A 14,115-nucleotide genomic window follows, 5' to 3' on the forward strand; every position below is an offset into this window, starting at 1 on the left:
AGTTGCCCCAAACCCAAAAAGAGCCCCCAAGGCTGCCCTGGCTCCCCCCTGCATTCCCAAGAACTATCCCACATGGGTCCCCAAAGGTTGCCTTGTCCCACCAACACCTCGTTGGTCCCCTGGAAATCCCAATAACCCCTTGCCCAGGGGGTTCAAAACCTCTTTGAGGTTTTCTTTCATATCCCTAGGGTGCAGTAGATATCTGGGTGTGAGAAGGCCTCCCTGCAGCACCCAAGGAGCTGACACAGAGGTTTGGAGGCCGTCTCATCCTATTGCCCTTGCCTGAGCTCTGCAGCTCATGTTTATTACAAATCCAGCTCCTCTCAGTGCTGCAGTGGGAGGAGCTGAGCCCATTGTCATCCAGGTAAGCACAGAGCCCACCACCACGGATTTGAAACCTGGAAGGACAGAGGAGATAACCCCCCTCAGATGGGGCAGCAGGAAAAAGGAGAAAACTCAACACATAGGCTTTCCTCAGCTTTAGTTCTCAGGCATCCTCATGGGCACCAACATGCCAAAATATCTCTACATATTTCTTTTATAGGAATAGAACTAATTCAACATCAATATGCCAAGACTGACACTGATTTATTTCTATTTCTAATATGAAACTCAAACTTTGCAAGAAAAAACAAACTTAAAATAAAAAAAATCTAAACTTAGGATTTTCTCACCAAATGCACCGCTCCCACCTTTTAGGTCAAAGGAGAAAACAAAGGTCAGTTCCATGCAATGTTGCCCTTCCCAAACATTGTCCCATTGTTACCTCTGGATGTACCTCAAGTACAAGAAGAAATGCACAATTTGTGGCTGAGGAAACACCAACCAACAACATAATAATGAAAAACATGGACTCACAGCTGAGATAGAAGTGAGCGGTTCACCCATTGCCATGGCTGCTCCTCATCCTCCCGCAAAAGACCAATCCAATGCTCTGAGGTGCCTTTGTATCTCATGACAAAGCTCTGAAAAAGAGAAAAAGGAAAGGTTTTTACCTTCTTCCAACCAAAAATCTCAATTTTATGAGTTGCTCATGCTGCTTTACAGCTTCTTTGGAGCTTGAACATTTCAATTTGCTACCAAAAAGTGTAATCTAGAAACAAGGATTTATTCCTACAGTTCTTTCAGGAGCTGGCTTTGGTGAGGAATTTAAACAGACCTATGATGACATACCCCCAAGGGCTTTTCCACAACTTCTCACCCCACATCTTCCCCAGAAAGATCCTGGAAGAACAGTCAAAGAAACCGAAAGATTTCAATTACATTGGTTTGGGGTTTTTTTCCCCATGCTGAGCATGTCCTCTTTGTCTCCTTACCAAGTCCTCCATGCTGTCCAGCATGGCCAAGGAAGCACCTCGTGCCGAGCAGTTGTCCTGGCTGGATGTCCAGTTCCCCTCAACCTCCGAAAAATAGTAGCATTTTCCTCTGTACCTGATCCAGTCGAAGGGACACTGGAAGCAGGGCTGGGCATGAGGCTGAAAAGCCTGCACTGTCATTAAAAATAGAAGAGCGTTAATGAGCATCACCTTCCCCTTGCCTCTCTGGGATGGGGAGATCATTCTCTACCCCATGGCTTCCAAAATTCTTGCATCTGCCTCAGCTGTGGGCAAAGAGAAAAATTAAGATACCAGGAGAAATCCTGTGAGAAAACAAGCTCAAATCATGGCCCAGCTTGTGATGTTGGACAAGAAACATGGGTGCTGCACCTTCAAAGAAGGAAACAGGGTGTTAGACTTCAAAAAACCACATTTTAAAGAGAAATTTCAGAGTAGCCCTATCCCTAAACACGTCCTTGGGTGTTGCTCTCTGTGATTAATGCCAAAGTAATGAAAATGACAGAAAAAAAATTATCTTATTCCTGCACACTTCTTGACTTGGTGGGACTCATGCCAGCACCTCCAGGCCCCTTCTTCTTTGAAAACAATGCTTTTGTGTGACTGTACTCCTGAAATGGCTCTTCCTGTTGATTTTCTAAGGGTTTCTAGATAACATAAGCTCCTACACCAAGGGGATGGGTTTGAACTTCTGTAGAAAGGATGGTCTGAAACATCCTTCTCCCAGAGAGAACAAATTCTGGGGTGGGCTTTGTCTTCCCTGGGAACATGGACATAGATCTGTCACAAATATAACAACCCAAAATATCTCAGAGACATTCCCTGTGAGACTAAAACCTTGACATTCACCTGCAAAAGTGATGGCTGTGATGAACAGAGCCGTGAAAAGCACTGCCAGCATCACCTGGCAGGCAACACGTGCCTCCGGCTTCATCTCCATGCTGTGACCTGCAGAAGAACAGACCTTCAGTGCCTCTGTGAGGGCTCCCAGGGCAGCAAATTGCTACAGGTCATGCCAAGATGATGAAAGGTTGGTGTCATCCCAAAGCCAGTGGCCTTGGTGTCATTTTGGTTGAGAAATACCAAAAATTCTTCTCCATGTGGAATAAAATTATTTATTTTTTTATTGATGGGAACTCTTTGGGGAGCAGGTTCCTCCCCAGCTCCAGATGCAAACTCCTGCAATGCACCATCATTTAAAATTTGCTTTAATTTCTGGGGTTTCCTCATTATTAAAGTTCAGTGGCGTTTTTTCCACCAAAACGAAGACACTTTGGGTCATGGTGCCTCCATCTCTGGATCCTCTGATCCAGAATATGCACTTTCCCCTTATCATGAGCAAAGAAAATTATGTTTCCTAAGGGTTTTACCTAAAAATCTTAGTGTTTTCATCCAGTGGGACTTCCCACATTTTTTGTTTAAGGTTTTCCCTTTTTGTCCCCATCACATGAACCAAATTTCATGGGAAAAACCCTCTTCTCCCCTTTTCTCCCTGGAAAAATATTAGAAAGTAAGTCAGAAGCCAAATATGCTGAATAGTAAGAAAAAAGTTATATTAAAAAATTTTGAACTCAACAAATGAAAAATCAACAAATAAATTTAATTTTTTTAAAAAAAATCAATTTTAAAAAAGCCACAAATGTGCTAAATAAAAGTAATTAAAAAAACCTGCATTCCTCAAAAACCTTAGTCCCCTGGTTGGGTAGAATAAGATGGTGGAAAAGGCCCTAAAAGTCCCTTTTTTACCTTACTGCATGCCAAGGGGATGATAGAGATGGGAGCAAAATCAGGAGAGCTGAAGCAGGGCAAAAGGGAAAGCTGATTTCTCCAGGGAAGGAAGACAATAATAAATACTTTCTGATCTCTCCAAATGAGATTTAAACACCAAATTTCTTTCTAGAGCCTTTTACAGTTCAATTCTAAAAAAAATTTCTTTATTCTAATCCAGAATAAATCAGAAAATTGGAATATTCATAGAGGGAAAAATACCTAAAAGAGTCAGTTACTCAAGTGCCTCTGGAAGGGTTAATACTAAATGACAATAACCCATCATGTCTGAAATTAACCTCTTCAGAGCAAAAATTCTATCTGCTGAGTGACAAAAATTTTCCCTCAAGGGAAGTGTCAGAAAAAGCTTTTCCCCCCCGCCCAACCTTACTTCAGCTGGGTTTTATTCTCAAATTACAGAAGTATCAAAAAAACTCCAAACCCAGTGATTCTACAGTTCATTGCCCTGCAGTTACCTGTCCTCTTGCTCCTTTCCGTGCCCAAAAATCCAGAATAAGCCCTCATTTCCTCCATTTTTGGGGTTCCTCCAAAACAGGTGCTCTCGCCTCACCTGCCAAGCAAAGTTCCATCTCTCAGAGGTGTCATGAAGGCTGTCAGTCCCCAGTTAAAATTTTCTCACCATTTAAAATTTTCTCCCTGCACCATATTTAAACTTTGCTCCCCAGCTGAAGTTCTCTCACACAATTCAAATCTTGTCCCTGCAATTAGAATTTTCTTTCCCCCCAATTAATTTTATCTCCCTAAAGATACCTTTCTCCCCTCAGTTAAAATTTTCTCCCTGCAAGTTTTCTCCCCGCAATCAAACTTCCACCCCAAATTAGTTTTCTCCACCAATCAAAATCTTCCCCTATTAAAATCTCCTCAGTTAACATTTTCTCCCTGCAATTAAAATTTTCTGCCATAATTAAAGTTTCCTTCCTGCAAACCTTTCTCCCCATGAAAGTTTTTCCCCCAGTTGATATCTCCTCCCCTCAATTAATATTTTCTCCTCAAATAGTATCTTCTCTCCAAAATTAAGGTTTTCTCGCCTAAATTGAAGTTTTGGGGGTTTTTTTGGTTTGGTTTTTTTTTCTCCTCCCACTTAAAATAATCTCCCCCTATTAAAATCTCCTCAATTAAAATCTTCTCCTGCAATTAAAAACTTCTCCCTGCAATTGAAATTCTCTCCTCCAGCCAAACTTTAAGACCACCTCCCTTAGCCTTCAAGCTCATCCCAAACCCCATCACCTGTATCTGCTCTGTGGGAACAAGCTTGATGCTGAAGCACAACCTTCTCCTGTGAAGAGAAACAAATTATTTTTTTTTATTGTTGTTTTGGTTTATTTTATAGTTTTCTGAGGGATTTTCCTGTGCCTCCTCAAGGGCAATGCAGAAAGGGCTGCCTGCCGAGGGCCACCTGCCCACCCACTGAACCAGGGGTTCCCCTCCAGCTCCACCTGGCATCACTTCACCCTCTTTTCCAGTATTTCCGGATTTTTTTTCTCAGCTAGGGAGATGGATTGTCCAAAAATGCTTTTTTTAGTGTGCAGTTGGGGAAAACCCTGCTGGGGATTGCTCTGTTCCAGGAAGTAAGGGCACCCCAGAACAGCCCTCAGGGATTCTACAAGTATAGTTCCCTTCAGCCCATTTTATAATTTTTTTTACTATAAAAATATAAAAAGTAAGTGTTCTTGCAATTAAGCTACCCAGCTGCAGGGGTTTACCCTAAAACCTAATTTATTTTGTGCATTTTGGGGGTTTTTTGTAATCCCTGGTCAGACACCACTGGTGCAGCTGCTTTTGTAGAGGGCAGGAAGGCTGGCTGATAGCAGTTCTGTGACAAAGAAAAAGGCTGCGGGTGGAAAACAAACTAAAAATAAACATGAGATAATAAAAATATAAAAATAAAAATTAAATAAACCCAAATTTAAAACGAAAATATTTTTAATTAATTAAAAATTTAAAAATAATTTTAAAATAAAATAATTCTGTGCTTTATTACTGGAACCTTTGGATCTTTGGGTTTATCCTCTTATTTACCTTATCTGGCTGCTAAGTATTGGGGCAAATTTCTGCTGTTTTCCTTGCTTTTTTTTTTTGGGTGTCTGAGGAAAAAAACATAATTTTTACCTATATAAGAAGGTGTTGCTGGCTAAAACCTGGGATTAAAGTCAAAAAAAGCCTAAGAAAAAGGAGGGGAAACAGTTATTGTAATCTGGAAATTGGTGGTCGCTCCATGCACTTGCTGATGAGTCCCAAACCTGAAGGAAACACAGGTCTATTGATGTAAAAAGACACATCGGGAGTGGGAGGAAAAACAAAATAAAATAAAGTAACAAGCTAAAATTCATTAGCAGCCTGAAGGTAATCCAGATTCTCACATTTTCCTGGGCAGAAGCTGGGCAACCCCTGACCACATTGGATCTCTCTGCCCCAGGATAGAATAGAGGCCAAATATTGTGCCAAAACCAGCAGAATAAGTCATATGGAACAACAGACATTTCAAGTCACTCCCAGCCCATATTTTGGGGAAGAAACACCAAATGTCACCTGTCTCCTCCTCACCTGATTACCTGCCTGTGGTCACACGGATCCAACTCCTGACATGCTTCAGCCTCACACTCGAAAACCTTATTGAAAAGCTTTTTGAAATTATTATTTTTTAATCTTGCTTTCACAGATGTTTAGCACAGCCACAAACCCACAGATGTTTCTACACCTCCAGGTGTGCCACCTCTTCCTGGCTGCAGGACACCCCTTCCCTCACCACCTCCAATTTACAAGGGAAGGCTGTAGAATAAATATATTTATATATACATATATATTTGCACAAACCAAAAAGCAGATAAAAGCCCCAGCCAACACCATTTCCTGGAGCCGGATGCAGACATGAGTGCATAGTTCACAAGGCAAGAGGTTGTCCACGGATGGTGTCACTTTTGGGCTGCTCCTGGGACCTTCTGAGCGACGACTATGGCTGGGGAAATCGTTTATGCTGATTTAAAGCATCTTGGGGATTTTTCTTCTGCTGAGAAGCATCGTGGTAAGTCCTATTTTGGGGGGAAAATGCTTGTTCCAAGTTTTGGGAAGATTTTCGGATGTTTACTTTTGGGTTTGCTTGCTTCTTCACCTCTGTGTTGAGGTTCCCATGACCATGGAGAACATCTTTGTGGGTTAAATGTCTTCTAGGGTGGAATCCTGGCTTGAAAAGAGGAGGAAAAAGAGGAAGGGATGGGAGAGGGTGACAGACATCTGTTTTGCTTCCAAGATTCTTCACCTGGGGGGGTAAAATGGGTGCCAAGAAGCCCAACATGAGCCAACACAGCTGGATGGGAGGGAAAGCTGCTGAGATAGTGGCTAGAATCCTTGTGGAGATGAGGGCTGGAGAGACCTTTGTCTCACCAACTCCCAGCTCTACCCAGAGCTCTAAATTAAGCCAATTTCAGAAGGTTTCCAATCCCTATTGGATCCCCATGGGCTCCATCACTGGGTGCCCAAGGGTGCTCCTGAGCCTCCTGCAGCCCGTCCACCACCTGAGAAACCACCCTCTCTGTAGACCTCATCAGTGGTGATTTACATTTTTGGAGGAAGCAAAGAAGCTGTAAACTTCTGCTCAAACTCACCAGCTTGACAGAGAGGCTTTTTTTCCCCCCTCTAAACCCCCAGCTTTTTCATCTTTCATTTTTTTAAAGCAAATGTGGCCTCTTTCAGCACCTGCCTTGTGTCCATGGTGGCACGGGCTCCTCCTCATAGCCGGTGGGCTGGGGCAACTCATCCTGCTGGTCCTGGTGGTGCTGCTGAGTGTCCGGGGTGAGTAGCCAGCTCTTATCTACATCTCACACCCCAGTGAGCAGCCGGGGAGGGGAAACTGGGGTTCATTTCAGCGTTTTCAGCCTTTAGAGGGGACAAAGGGGTCCTGTGCAGATGCAACATCACCCACCATGAATAAACCCCTTCTGAGTAACCCTAAACTCACAGCTACCCTACAAGGGTGGAGGATACAAGTCATGTTTTTCAGGCTGGCTTAAGTAACTGTATGAGAAAATGAAACCCAGTTTTGTGGGCTTTGTGGTTTTTATCCCTAAATGGCTGCAGCTTCTCACTCTGGATTACTGCTCCAAGTTTTTCAGTGCTCCCCGCAGCCAGCAGTGACAAGCGTTCCACAGCGAGGCAGTGAGAACCAGGGAAGGAACCAGATGGAGCAGTGCATGTTTTCATCCCTGGTGCAGTATTTCTGCAAGCCCCGAGGCGACAGCCCCACAGGTAATCCCCCTTCCCACCTGTCTCTGCTGGGAGATGCTCAGGTGATACTTTTGTGGGGGTCTTCTACTGCAAGGACAGAGACCCTTAGACCCTTGGGGTTGTGAGGCTACCAAGGGTTATTTGGTAAAGAGGAATGTTGCAAGGAAGAATCCTCTTTTCCATGCAATTTTTGCTGATCCCTCCCCCATAGAGCAGTGTCAGCCCTAGGGAGGAGGTTCCTCACCACTCTTCCTCCACCTCCACCGGCCAACAACATCCTTGTGGTAACTCAACCTCAGTAACCCTCGTTCTCTCCGGTGGCTGTAAAAACCACATCAATGTAAAAAATTCAACAATGGGGAAAGAGCTGGGGTGCGGGATGGGGAATCCCTCAGTACCTTCAGCTGATGGCTGGGGAATAACCTGACAACCCTTCAGAGCCTCTCATGGTTTTCCTTCCTCTTCAGCCTATGCTGGCTGCAAGCTGTGTCCCCAGGACTGGCAGCTCCATGGGGAGAGATGCTACTGGCTTTCTGAGGAATTGGGAAACTGGACTCGAGGCATGAAAAGCTGTGAAAATCAGGACTCCCAGCTGGTGGTGCTCCAGGACAAGAAAGAGAAGGTAAACAGGGAGAAGAAGGCTTGAAAAGGACATCAAAGTCCTGATTTTCAGGTGGGCAGGGAAGAAAAAAGCGACAAGAGGGTTTGGGGAAGCATTCAACGTATGGGGAACATTCATGTCTCATCAATTGGGGAGTCAGATTTACCCCACGAATTTGCTTGCCATGAAACCCTCCACAGAGAGATTTTGGGAGAAACTGGTCACCTCTGTTTTCCAGGAGCACATCAAGACTATCGCAGGCAAAAGCCCACCACCGGTGTGGATTGGACTAAGGTCACATCAGAAGGTGTGGAGATGGGTGGACAACACACCTTTCAACCCCAAAATGTGAGTGTACCCACAGTCTGTTGGTGTAAACAGCAGCTTTGCTCCATTTCAGACCCAGTTCATGCCCTGACCCATCTCTCCAAGATGTTGGAGTTTTTGCAATGGTCTCATAGTCCCCCCCAACAAACCTCTGTAGACCAAAAGTTGGGGAATTGTACCAGAGCACAGTAACCCCACAGCTCCCACCAGCCCCGTGGAATAACATGGCTTTTCTTGCTCCACACATGCTCCTCACAGATCTCACTGCAGGCACAGCAACTCTCCTCAAATCTGGTCACCCTCCAGCAAGAATCAATGCATGCACAGTGAGATGGTGCAGTAAAAGGGCAGGGAAACCCACCCCCACTTCTTCTTTTCTGCAAGACTTGGACTCTCCTCTTCTTCAGCAATACAATTTTTGTTCTACAGGCTTGGCACCTCTCTGCAGGAGATGGGTGAAGGGTGCGGGACACTGAGAGCCAAGGACTTCGAAGTTTATAGATGTGATGCTGAACACAAATGGGTTTGCAAAAAAAACCCTTTCCTGCTCTGCTCTGTTACAGCAGGAGATGAGGAGAAAAGCAATGCCTCCATCTGAAAAGCACCCACCGCAAAACACCCATCCCATAAGACACTTGCTGCCATTATTTGGGGTGAAATAGCCCCATCCTCACTGTTACAGCTTTGTGGGAGATTAAAGGGTTTGCAAATCCTCTTACTATGAGGATCAAGACCAGTTTTGGGGGCACAGATGAGCCCCTGAGCTGGAGAATCAGAAAGGTCTGTGCCTCAGGCACAGTGTTGATAGAGCTGTAGCATCAATAAAAGCTTATCAAACTGGTTTGCTTCAGTTCATTGAAATAACATAGGCAAGAGCACAGATGGCACATCATGCAAAGTTCATATATAAACATTGCAAATTTCAACTCAAAACAGCTTTTGTGAGTGACAGATGTTACCCATACGCATCTCTCCAGGTACAGCTGAGAGTGTCAGCGCACTGATGCAGGCAGCTGGGTTTTGCCCAAGTTTTGAGGATTTGGAGGGGTTTGTTTTTCTTCTGAGTTGTTTTGTTGGTGGTGGTGGTGGTTTGGGCTTATTTGTTGCACTTGTTTTAGAGAGGTTTTTTTGTTGTTTTTGTTTGTTTGCTCATTTTTGAGGTTTTTTGGATGGCAGGTTGGGGTTTTATTTGGTGGGTTTTGTTGTTTTTACCAAATTCCCTCCCCACCCATTTTATTGATCTCTTTCAAATGGTAGAGAAATCTGGGAGAGGGAGAGGGAGAGGGAGAGGGAGAGGGAGAGGGAGAGGGAGAGGGAGAGGGAGAGGGAGAGGGAGAGAAGGTTCTGTGAGATTTGGTTGATACTCAAGGATCACCTTCTACAAGATCAAAAAGCTCCATCACAACAAGTAGGAAATGAAAGGCAGCTGGAGACTGGCACAAGTATGTTGCTCCTAATTGAACTCAAAAGGGAACACATAGGAGTGAAAGCTGGGACAGGTGATGCAGGAGTACAGAGTTGCTGTGATAGCACCAGGAAAGCCAGGAGTTGAATCTAGCAACATTTCTGCACGTGAAGGGGAACAAAAGAGGATTCCATGTGTAGTTGTAGAAAATAGCAAAAGGAACAAAAGGACAACTAGGGGAAAATGTAAACTCTTCCTGAATGGGGTAGGGGTGCTGATAACAAAGCACATGGAAAAGTCTGAGTGTCTTGGGGTGACCTTATGATGTGTATCCCATATCACTGCCTATGCCCAGAAATTAATTCCTGTGCCTTTCTATGCCTCTAAACTGAGCCTGAGAGGGGGAAGAAAAAAACTGAGCAAAACTTTTTCAAAGCAGTTTGCAGCTTGTTCAAGGTCACACACAGATAGCAATTTGTTTCCAGCTGCGGCAGGGGAGGGAGAAAGCACCCGGCTTGCTGCGCCCAGGAAAGTTTTTTTGGCCAGTGGTTCAGCTGCTTTGTTCTCCAGAGAGAGACTGAGAGTTGAATTTTTCCTTCCCTGGAATTTCGGATTTTCTCCCTTTTCTACTGGACTGCTTGATTGCTTTAACATCAGAGCACATCGGGAGGACTTTCCACCGGGCACAGAGGGCCTGGCCCTGGCCCAAGCTCCAGCTCTGAGGAGACCAAAGGGAGGACTCTAACACTTTCCCAGGTTTTTTCTCCACACCAAGAGATTTTATTATTTAGCATTATTTTCCTTTCCCGTGTGTTTGTTAAATAAATAGTTTTATCTCCTTCACTTTCCTTCGAGGAAAATCTGTCTTTTCCCGAACCTGGTGGGGGAGGGGTGGTTGTGCCTTCTCTCAGAGGATATATTTCTAAATTTGGCCAAACCGGAACACTGAGATACTCAATACTTTCTTTGTCTCCATGTTTCCTAATATAATTGTCCTTTAGGAATCCCAAGCCCAGAAAACAGAGGGAAAGTTTGGAACATGCCTGAACCTCCATGGAAGGTAAAACAGATTAAAGAGACCTTAAACAAACTGTACATACATAAGCTCATGGAGCATAAGATGTTGGACCCACAAGTGCTGAGGAAGCTGCATGATGCCACTGCAAGTCCACTCTTTATTATCTTTGAAATGTCATGGCAAGTGGGAAAGATTCCTGAAGACTGGAGGAAAAAAAATTGTTACTCCTATCTTCAAGAATGGCAGCATGGAAGATCCAGGGTACTATAGGCAGACCAGCTTCACCACTATCTCTGGGAAGATAAAGGAACAACTAATTCTGGAAGCCATTTTTCCAAACAGGTGAAGCACAGTATGGTAGTCAGGAATAGTCAACATAGATTTACAAGGAGGAAGCCATGCTTAACTCACCTGATAACTTTCCACAATGCAGATGATGTAACTGTTTTGGTGGATGACGAAGAACAGTGGAAGTTGTTTACCTCAACTTTAGTAAGAATTGTGCCACCGGCTACCCTAACAGCCTCACAGAACAGCTGCCAAAATACAGGTTAAATAAGCATACTGTGAGGTGGACTAAAACAGCCTACCTGCCAGGCCCAGAGTGTTGTGGTCACTGGTTTAGAGGCAAGTCATTAGTGGTACATCCAAGGGGTCAGTGCTGGGGCCAGCACTGTTAAACATCTTCACCAATGACCTTGAGTACAGCTTCAGCAAGTACACAGTACACAGCTAGGAGGACTAGCTGATCTATAAGATGATTGTAAGATCAGAGATAAGATTCAGAGGATCTTGGACAAACAGAAAAAGGATGTTTGAGAGAAATCTCTTAAAGGTCAACAAGGATGATTGCAGAGGTTGCATCTGAGGAGGAATAACACACGGCACAGTGGTTAAATGCTGTGGCCTGACTGACTAAAGAACAGCCCCATAGAGAAGGGCTTGAGAGTCTGGTGAACAACAAGGTCACCATGAGACAGTGATGCAAGCAGATGGCAAAGGCAGCCAACAACCTCCTAGACCACATTAGGAAGGGAATTGAAAGCATGTGGAGGGCTGTAGTCTTTTGTCTCTACTCAGCACTGGTAAAGCCACACGTGGAGCACTGCATCCAGCCACAGGTTCCCCAATACAAGAAAGAGAAGGACTTACTGGACCAAGTCCAGTGAAGAAGCACAAAGATGACTAGGGGACTGGAGCATCTTTCATATGAGGAAAGCCTGAATGACCTAAGAGTGCTCAGCCTGGAAAAGAGCCTCGGCGATGTCTTACCCATGTGTTTAAATACCTGATGGGTTGGCATGAAGAGTACAGTGCCAAGCTCTTTTCTGTGGTGCTCAGAGACAAGAGGCAATGGGCACAAGACAAAAACTGTGAAATTCCATCTGAACACAAGAAAACAGTGTTCTACGGTGAGGTTGGTCAAACACATTGCCCAGAAGGATTAAGATGTTCAATGAGCAACTGGGCATGATCCTGAGGAAACAGTTCCAGCTGACCCTGTCTGAGCAAGGGGGTTGGATTAGATGGTTTCATGAAGAGTTTTCCAACAGAAACAATTCTGTTATTCTGAGATTGGGTGGTTGTCTGTGACTATCTAATGTGAGGATATAGGGAAGACTAAGCCAGGCTTTTTTTCAGAGAAACTTAGTGGAAGGGTAAGAATAAACGGTGTAACCTTTAATTAGATGGAGGGGAAACTTTTTTTGCCATGGTGGTGTTCAGTCCAGAGTGGCTATGAATCCTTTGTCCTTGGAAATATTCAAAACTCAACCACACAAGGTCTCAAGCAGTTTAATCTGACTGGATCTGCTTTAAGCAGGGATTTGGACAAGGTGGCCTCCAGAGGTCCATCTCAAATGGAATGATTTCATGATTCTCCATGGCTGGATTTAAAGACTGTAACTCATAACAGCTTAACATACTTGTGGTAACACTTAAAATACACGACTCTTAAATACAGGGTTGGTAACACATGCATACAAGACCAGGACCTAGGCAAAGCCAAGTTACTCTAGATAGCTATCATTTTAGATTGGAAGTACTGATCACCTGAGATATCTTTCTCTCTATATATAGATCAGGTAAATAGAAGAACACTGTCCTGATAATTTTTAGTGCTCTGACACATTCAGACAGAACACCCCACTGTCTAAACTCAAAGGCTTACTGATGAAACCCCAGAAACACTTTTCACTAACTTCAATGACTGAAAAAAGCATTTGGTTGATCTAAGTAGAACCAGGGGGACTGATAAACACTGCCATACCACCAGGTACCTCAGCCTAATTGGCCTGTCAGTAAGTACAAACAGCTCCAGAGATTTCAGAAGGAAGCAGAAGGCCTAGCTCAAAAATACGAAAAAACTTGCCCATTAAATCCTTATTAAATATTGAAATGTACAGATTGGTTGACATCCAAAATAAAAGGAGAGGGTTAAAAAGAAATTGATTTTTATTGTCTCTAAATGTGTCTTTTGAATTTGATATTCAGGAATATCTTTTCCTTTCCTGAATATTCCTAACTCACTAACCTGATTTCCACCACAAATTTGCCTAAGATACCTAGATACAAATGCAATACTAAAAGTAGACTCAAACAGACTCAGTCAAAGCTTGTAAAAATTGCAACCAGATCTACATCCTTACCATAAATGCTTACCTGATTTTTTCTTTTGTACTGAAGTGGAATATCTCTAATAGTTGTCTTTGTGCAGAACTCTATTTCTGGTGCTAATCCCTTGATAATGACAGTTAATCACTGCATATATATCACTCTTATGATCAGAACACTTCAAGTCCTCCATTGAAACTGCAAAATCAGAAGTGACTAAAGGAGGCACTTCAGCTAAAGAAGACTTGCAGGAAACTCACCAGCAAATAACAGTGGCAAAGGAGTTTTCCTATGAAAAGCAGCACTCTGATTTTAGTCTGCTCTCTTAATTGGTATAAACTGTCCCAGAAGGGGAACATGATGCACAGGGCCAGCATGTTCCAAACGTATGCTTGAGGCAGTGACCCAGACACTTGGTACTGACTTTGACACTTCCCCATAAAGCCAGTATTGTGAAAAAAGGTTAGAAGAAACCCTTGATCTACAAAGAAAATATTCAGATCTTTACTGTTCAATTGGCAGCTCCTTTTGCACACTGATGGACCAGGCTAGCCCAAAGAACAATTCCTAAAATTATGTGAAAAAGAAATTTAAGTTTGCCTTTCAAGGCAGGTAATGCCATGAAAAATACTGTAAAGACACTAATGATGCCTGACGATGACAACAACAACAATATCTGTTCACTTATCTTAGACTTTGAATTGTGCATTTCTAGCAGTTCCTCTCTTTCTTCTACATGAGTGACAGAGAAATCACAGTGCAGTACTTTCAAACTACATTTGCCCCTACCCTGATGCAAAGAGGATAA

At 43.6% G+C, this 14,115-nt stretch overlaps 2 protein-coding genes across 5 annotated transcripts; one reads left to right on the top strand and one right to left on the bottom strand.

Moving 5' to 3' along the window:
- Positions 1-54: 54 nt before the first annotated feature.
- On the bottom strand, positions 55-3,644 carry LOC138103821 (C-type lectin domain family 2 member B-like). The gene is made up of 5 exons (XM_069002426.1): positions 3,578-3,644; positions 2,184-2,282; positions 1,317-1,489; positions 859-965; positions 55-398 (listed from the first exon to the last, which is right to left on the bottom strand). The coding sequence occupies exons 1-5, from the start codon at positions 3,633-3,635 to the stop codon at positions 185-187; spliced, it is 651 nt and encodes a 216-aa protein (XP_068858527.1). The 5' UTR covers positions 3,636-3,644; the 3' UTR covers positions 55-184.
- Positions 3,645-3,686: 42 nt separating this feature from the next.
- On the top strand, positions 3,687-9,103 carry LOC138103818 (C-type lectin domain family 2 member B-like). Of its 4 annotated transcripts, none has more exons than XM_069002416.1 (6): positions 3,687-6,144; positions 6,813-6,911; positions 7,224-7,364; positions 7,811-7,965; positions 8,183-8,292; positions 8,530-8,690. In XM_069002416.1, the coding sequence occupies exons 1-6, from the start codon at positions 6,075-6,077 to the stop codon at positions 8,612-8,614; spliced, it is 660 nt and encodes a 219-aa protein (XP_068858517.1). In that variant the 5' UTR covers positions 3,687-6,074; the 3' UTR covers positions 8,615-8,690. The 4 variants fall into 4 exon arrangements, with proteins under 4 accessions (XP_068858517.1, XP_068858516.1, XP_068858518.1 ...); XM_069002414.1 differs by lacking the exon at positions 8,530-8,690 and adding an exon at positions 8,701-9,103 and having other exon boundaries at positions 6,061-6,144; XM_069002415.1 differs by lacking the exons at positions 6,813-6,911; positions 8,530-8,690 and adding an exon at positions 8,701-9,103 and having other exon boundaries at positions 4,434-6,144; positions 7,197-7,364.
- The last annotated feature ends 5,012 nt before the right edge of the window (positions 9,104-14,115 follow it).

The sequence above is a fragment of the Aphelocoma coerulescens genome (genome assembly GCF_041296385.1).
Source record: "Aphelocoma coerulescens isolate FSJ_1873_10779 chromosome Z unlocalized genomic scaffold, UR_Acoe_1.0 ChrZ, whole genome shotgun sequence".
Lineage (NCBI taxonomy): Eukaryota > Metazoa > Chordata > Aves > Passeriformes > Corvidae > Aphelocoma > Aphelocoma coerulescens.

Excerpts from the sequence above, each read along its gene's own strand:
- LOC138103821 (XM_069002426.1), bottom strand. The coding sequence starts at position 3,635 with ATGGAGGAAATGAGGGCTTATTCTGGATTTTTGGGCACGGAAAGGAGC. Across the intron at positions 966-1,316 it reads TGGACAGCATGGAGGACTTG|AGCTTTGTCATGAGATACAA; the intron begins GTAAGGAGACAA and ends TCTCTTTTTCAG. Across the intron at positions 399-858 it reads CGCTCACTTCTATCTCAGCT|GTTTCAAATCCGTGGTGGTG; the intron begins GTGAGTCCATGT and ends CTGTCCTTCCAG.
- LOC138103818 (XM_069002414.1), top strand. The coding sequence starts at position 6,075 with ATGGCTGGGGAAATCGTTTATGCTGATTTAAAGCATCTTGGGGATTTT. Across the intron at positions 6,145-6,812 it reads TTCTGCTGAGAAGCATCGTG|CACCTGCCTTGTGTCCATGG; the intron begins GTAAGTCCTATT and ends GGCCTCTTTCAG. Across the intron at positions 7,365-7,810 it reads CCGAGGCGACAGCCCCACAG|CCTATGCTGGCTGCAAGCTG; the intron begins GTAATCCCCCTT and ends CTTCCTCTTCAG.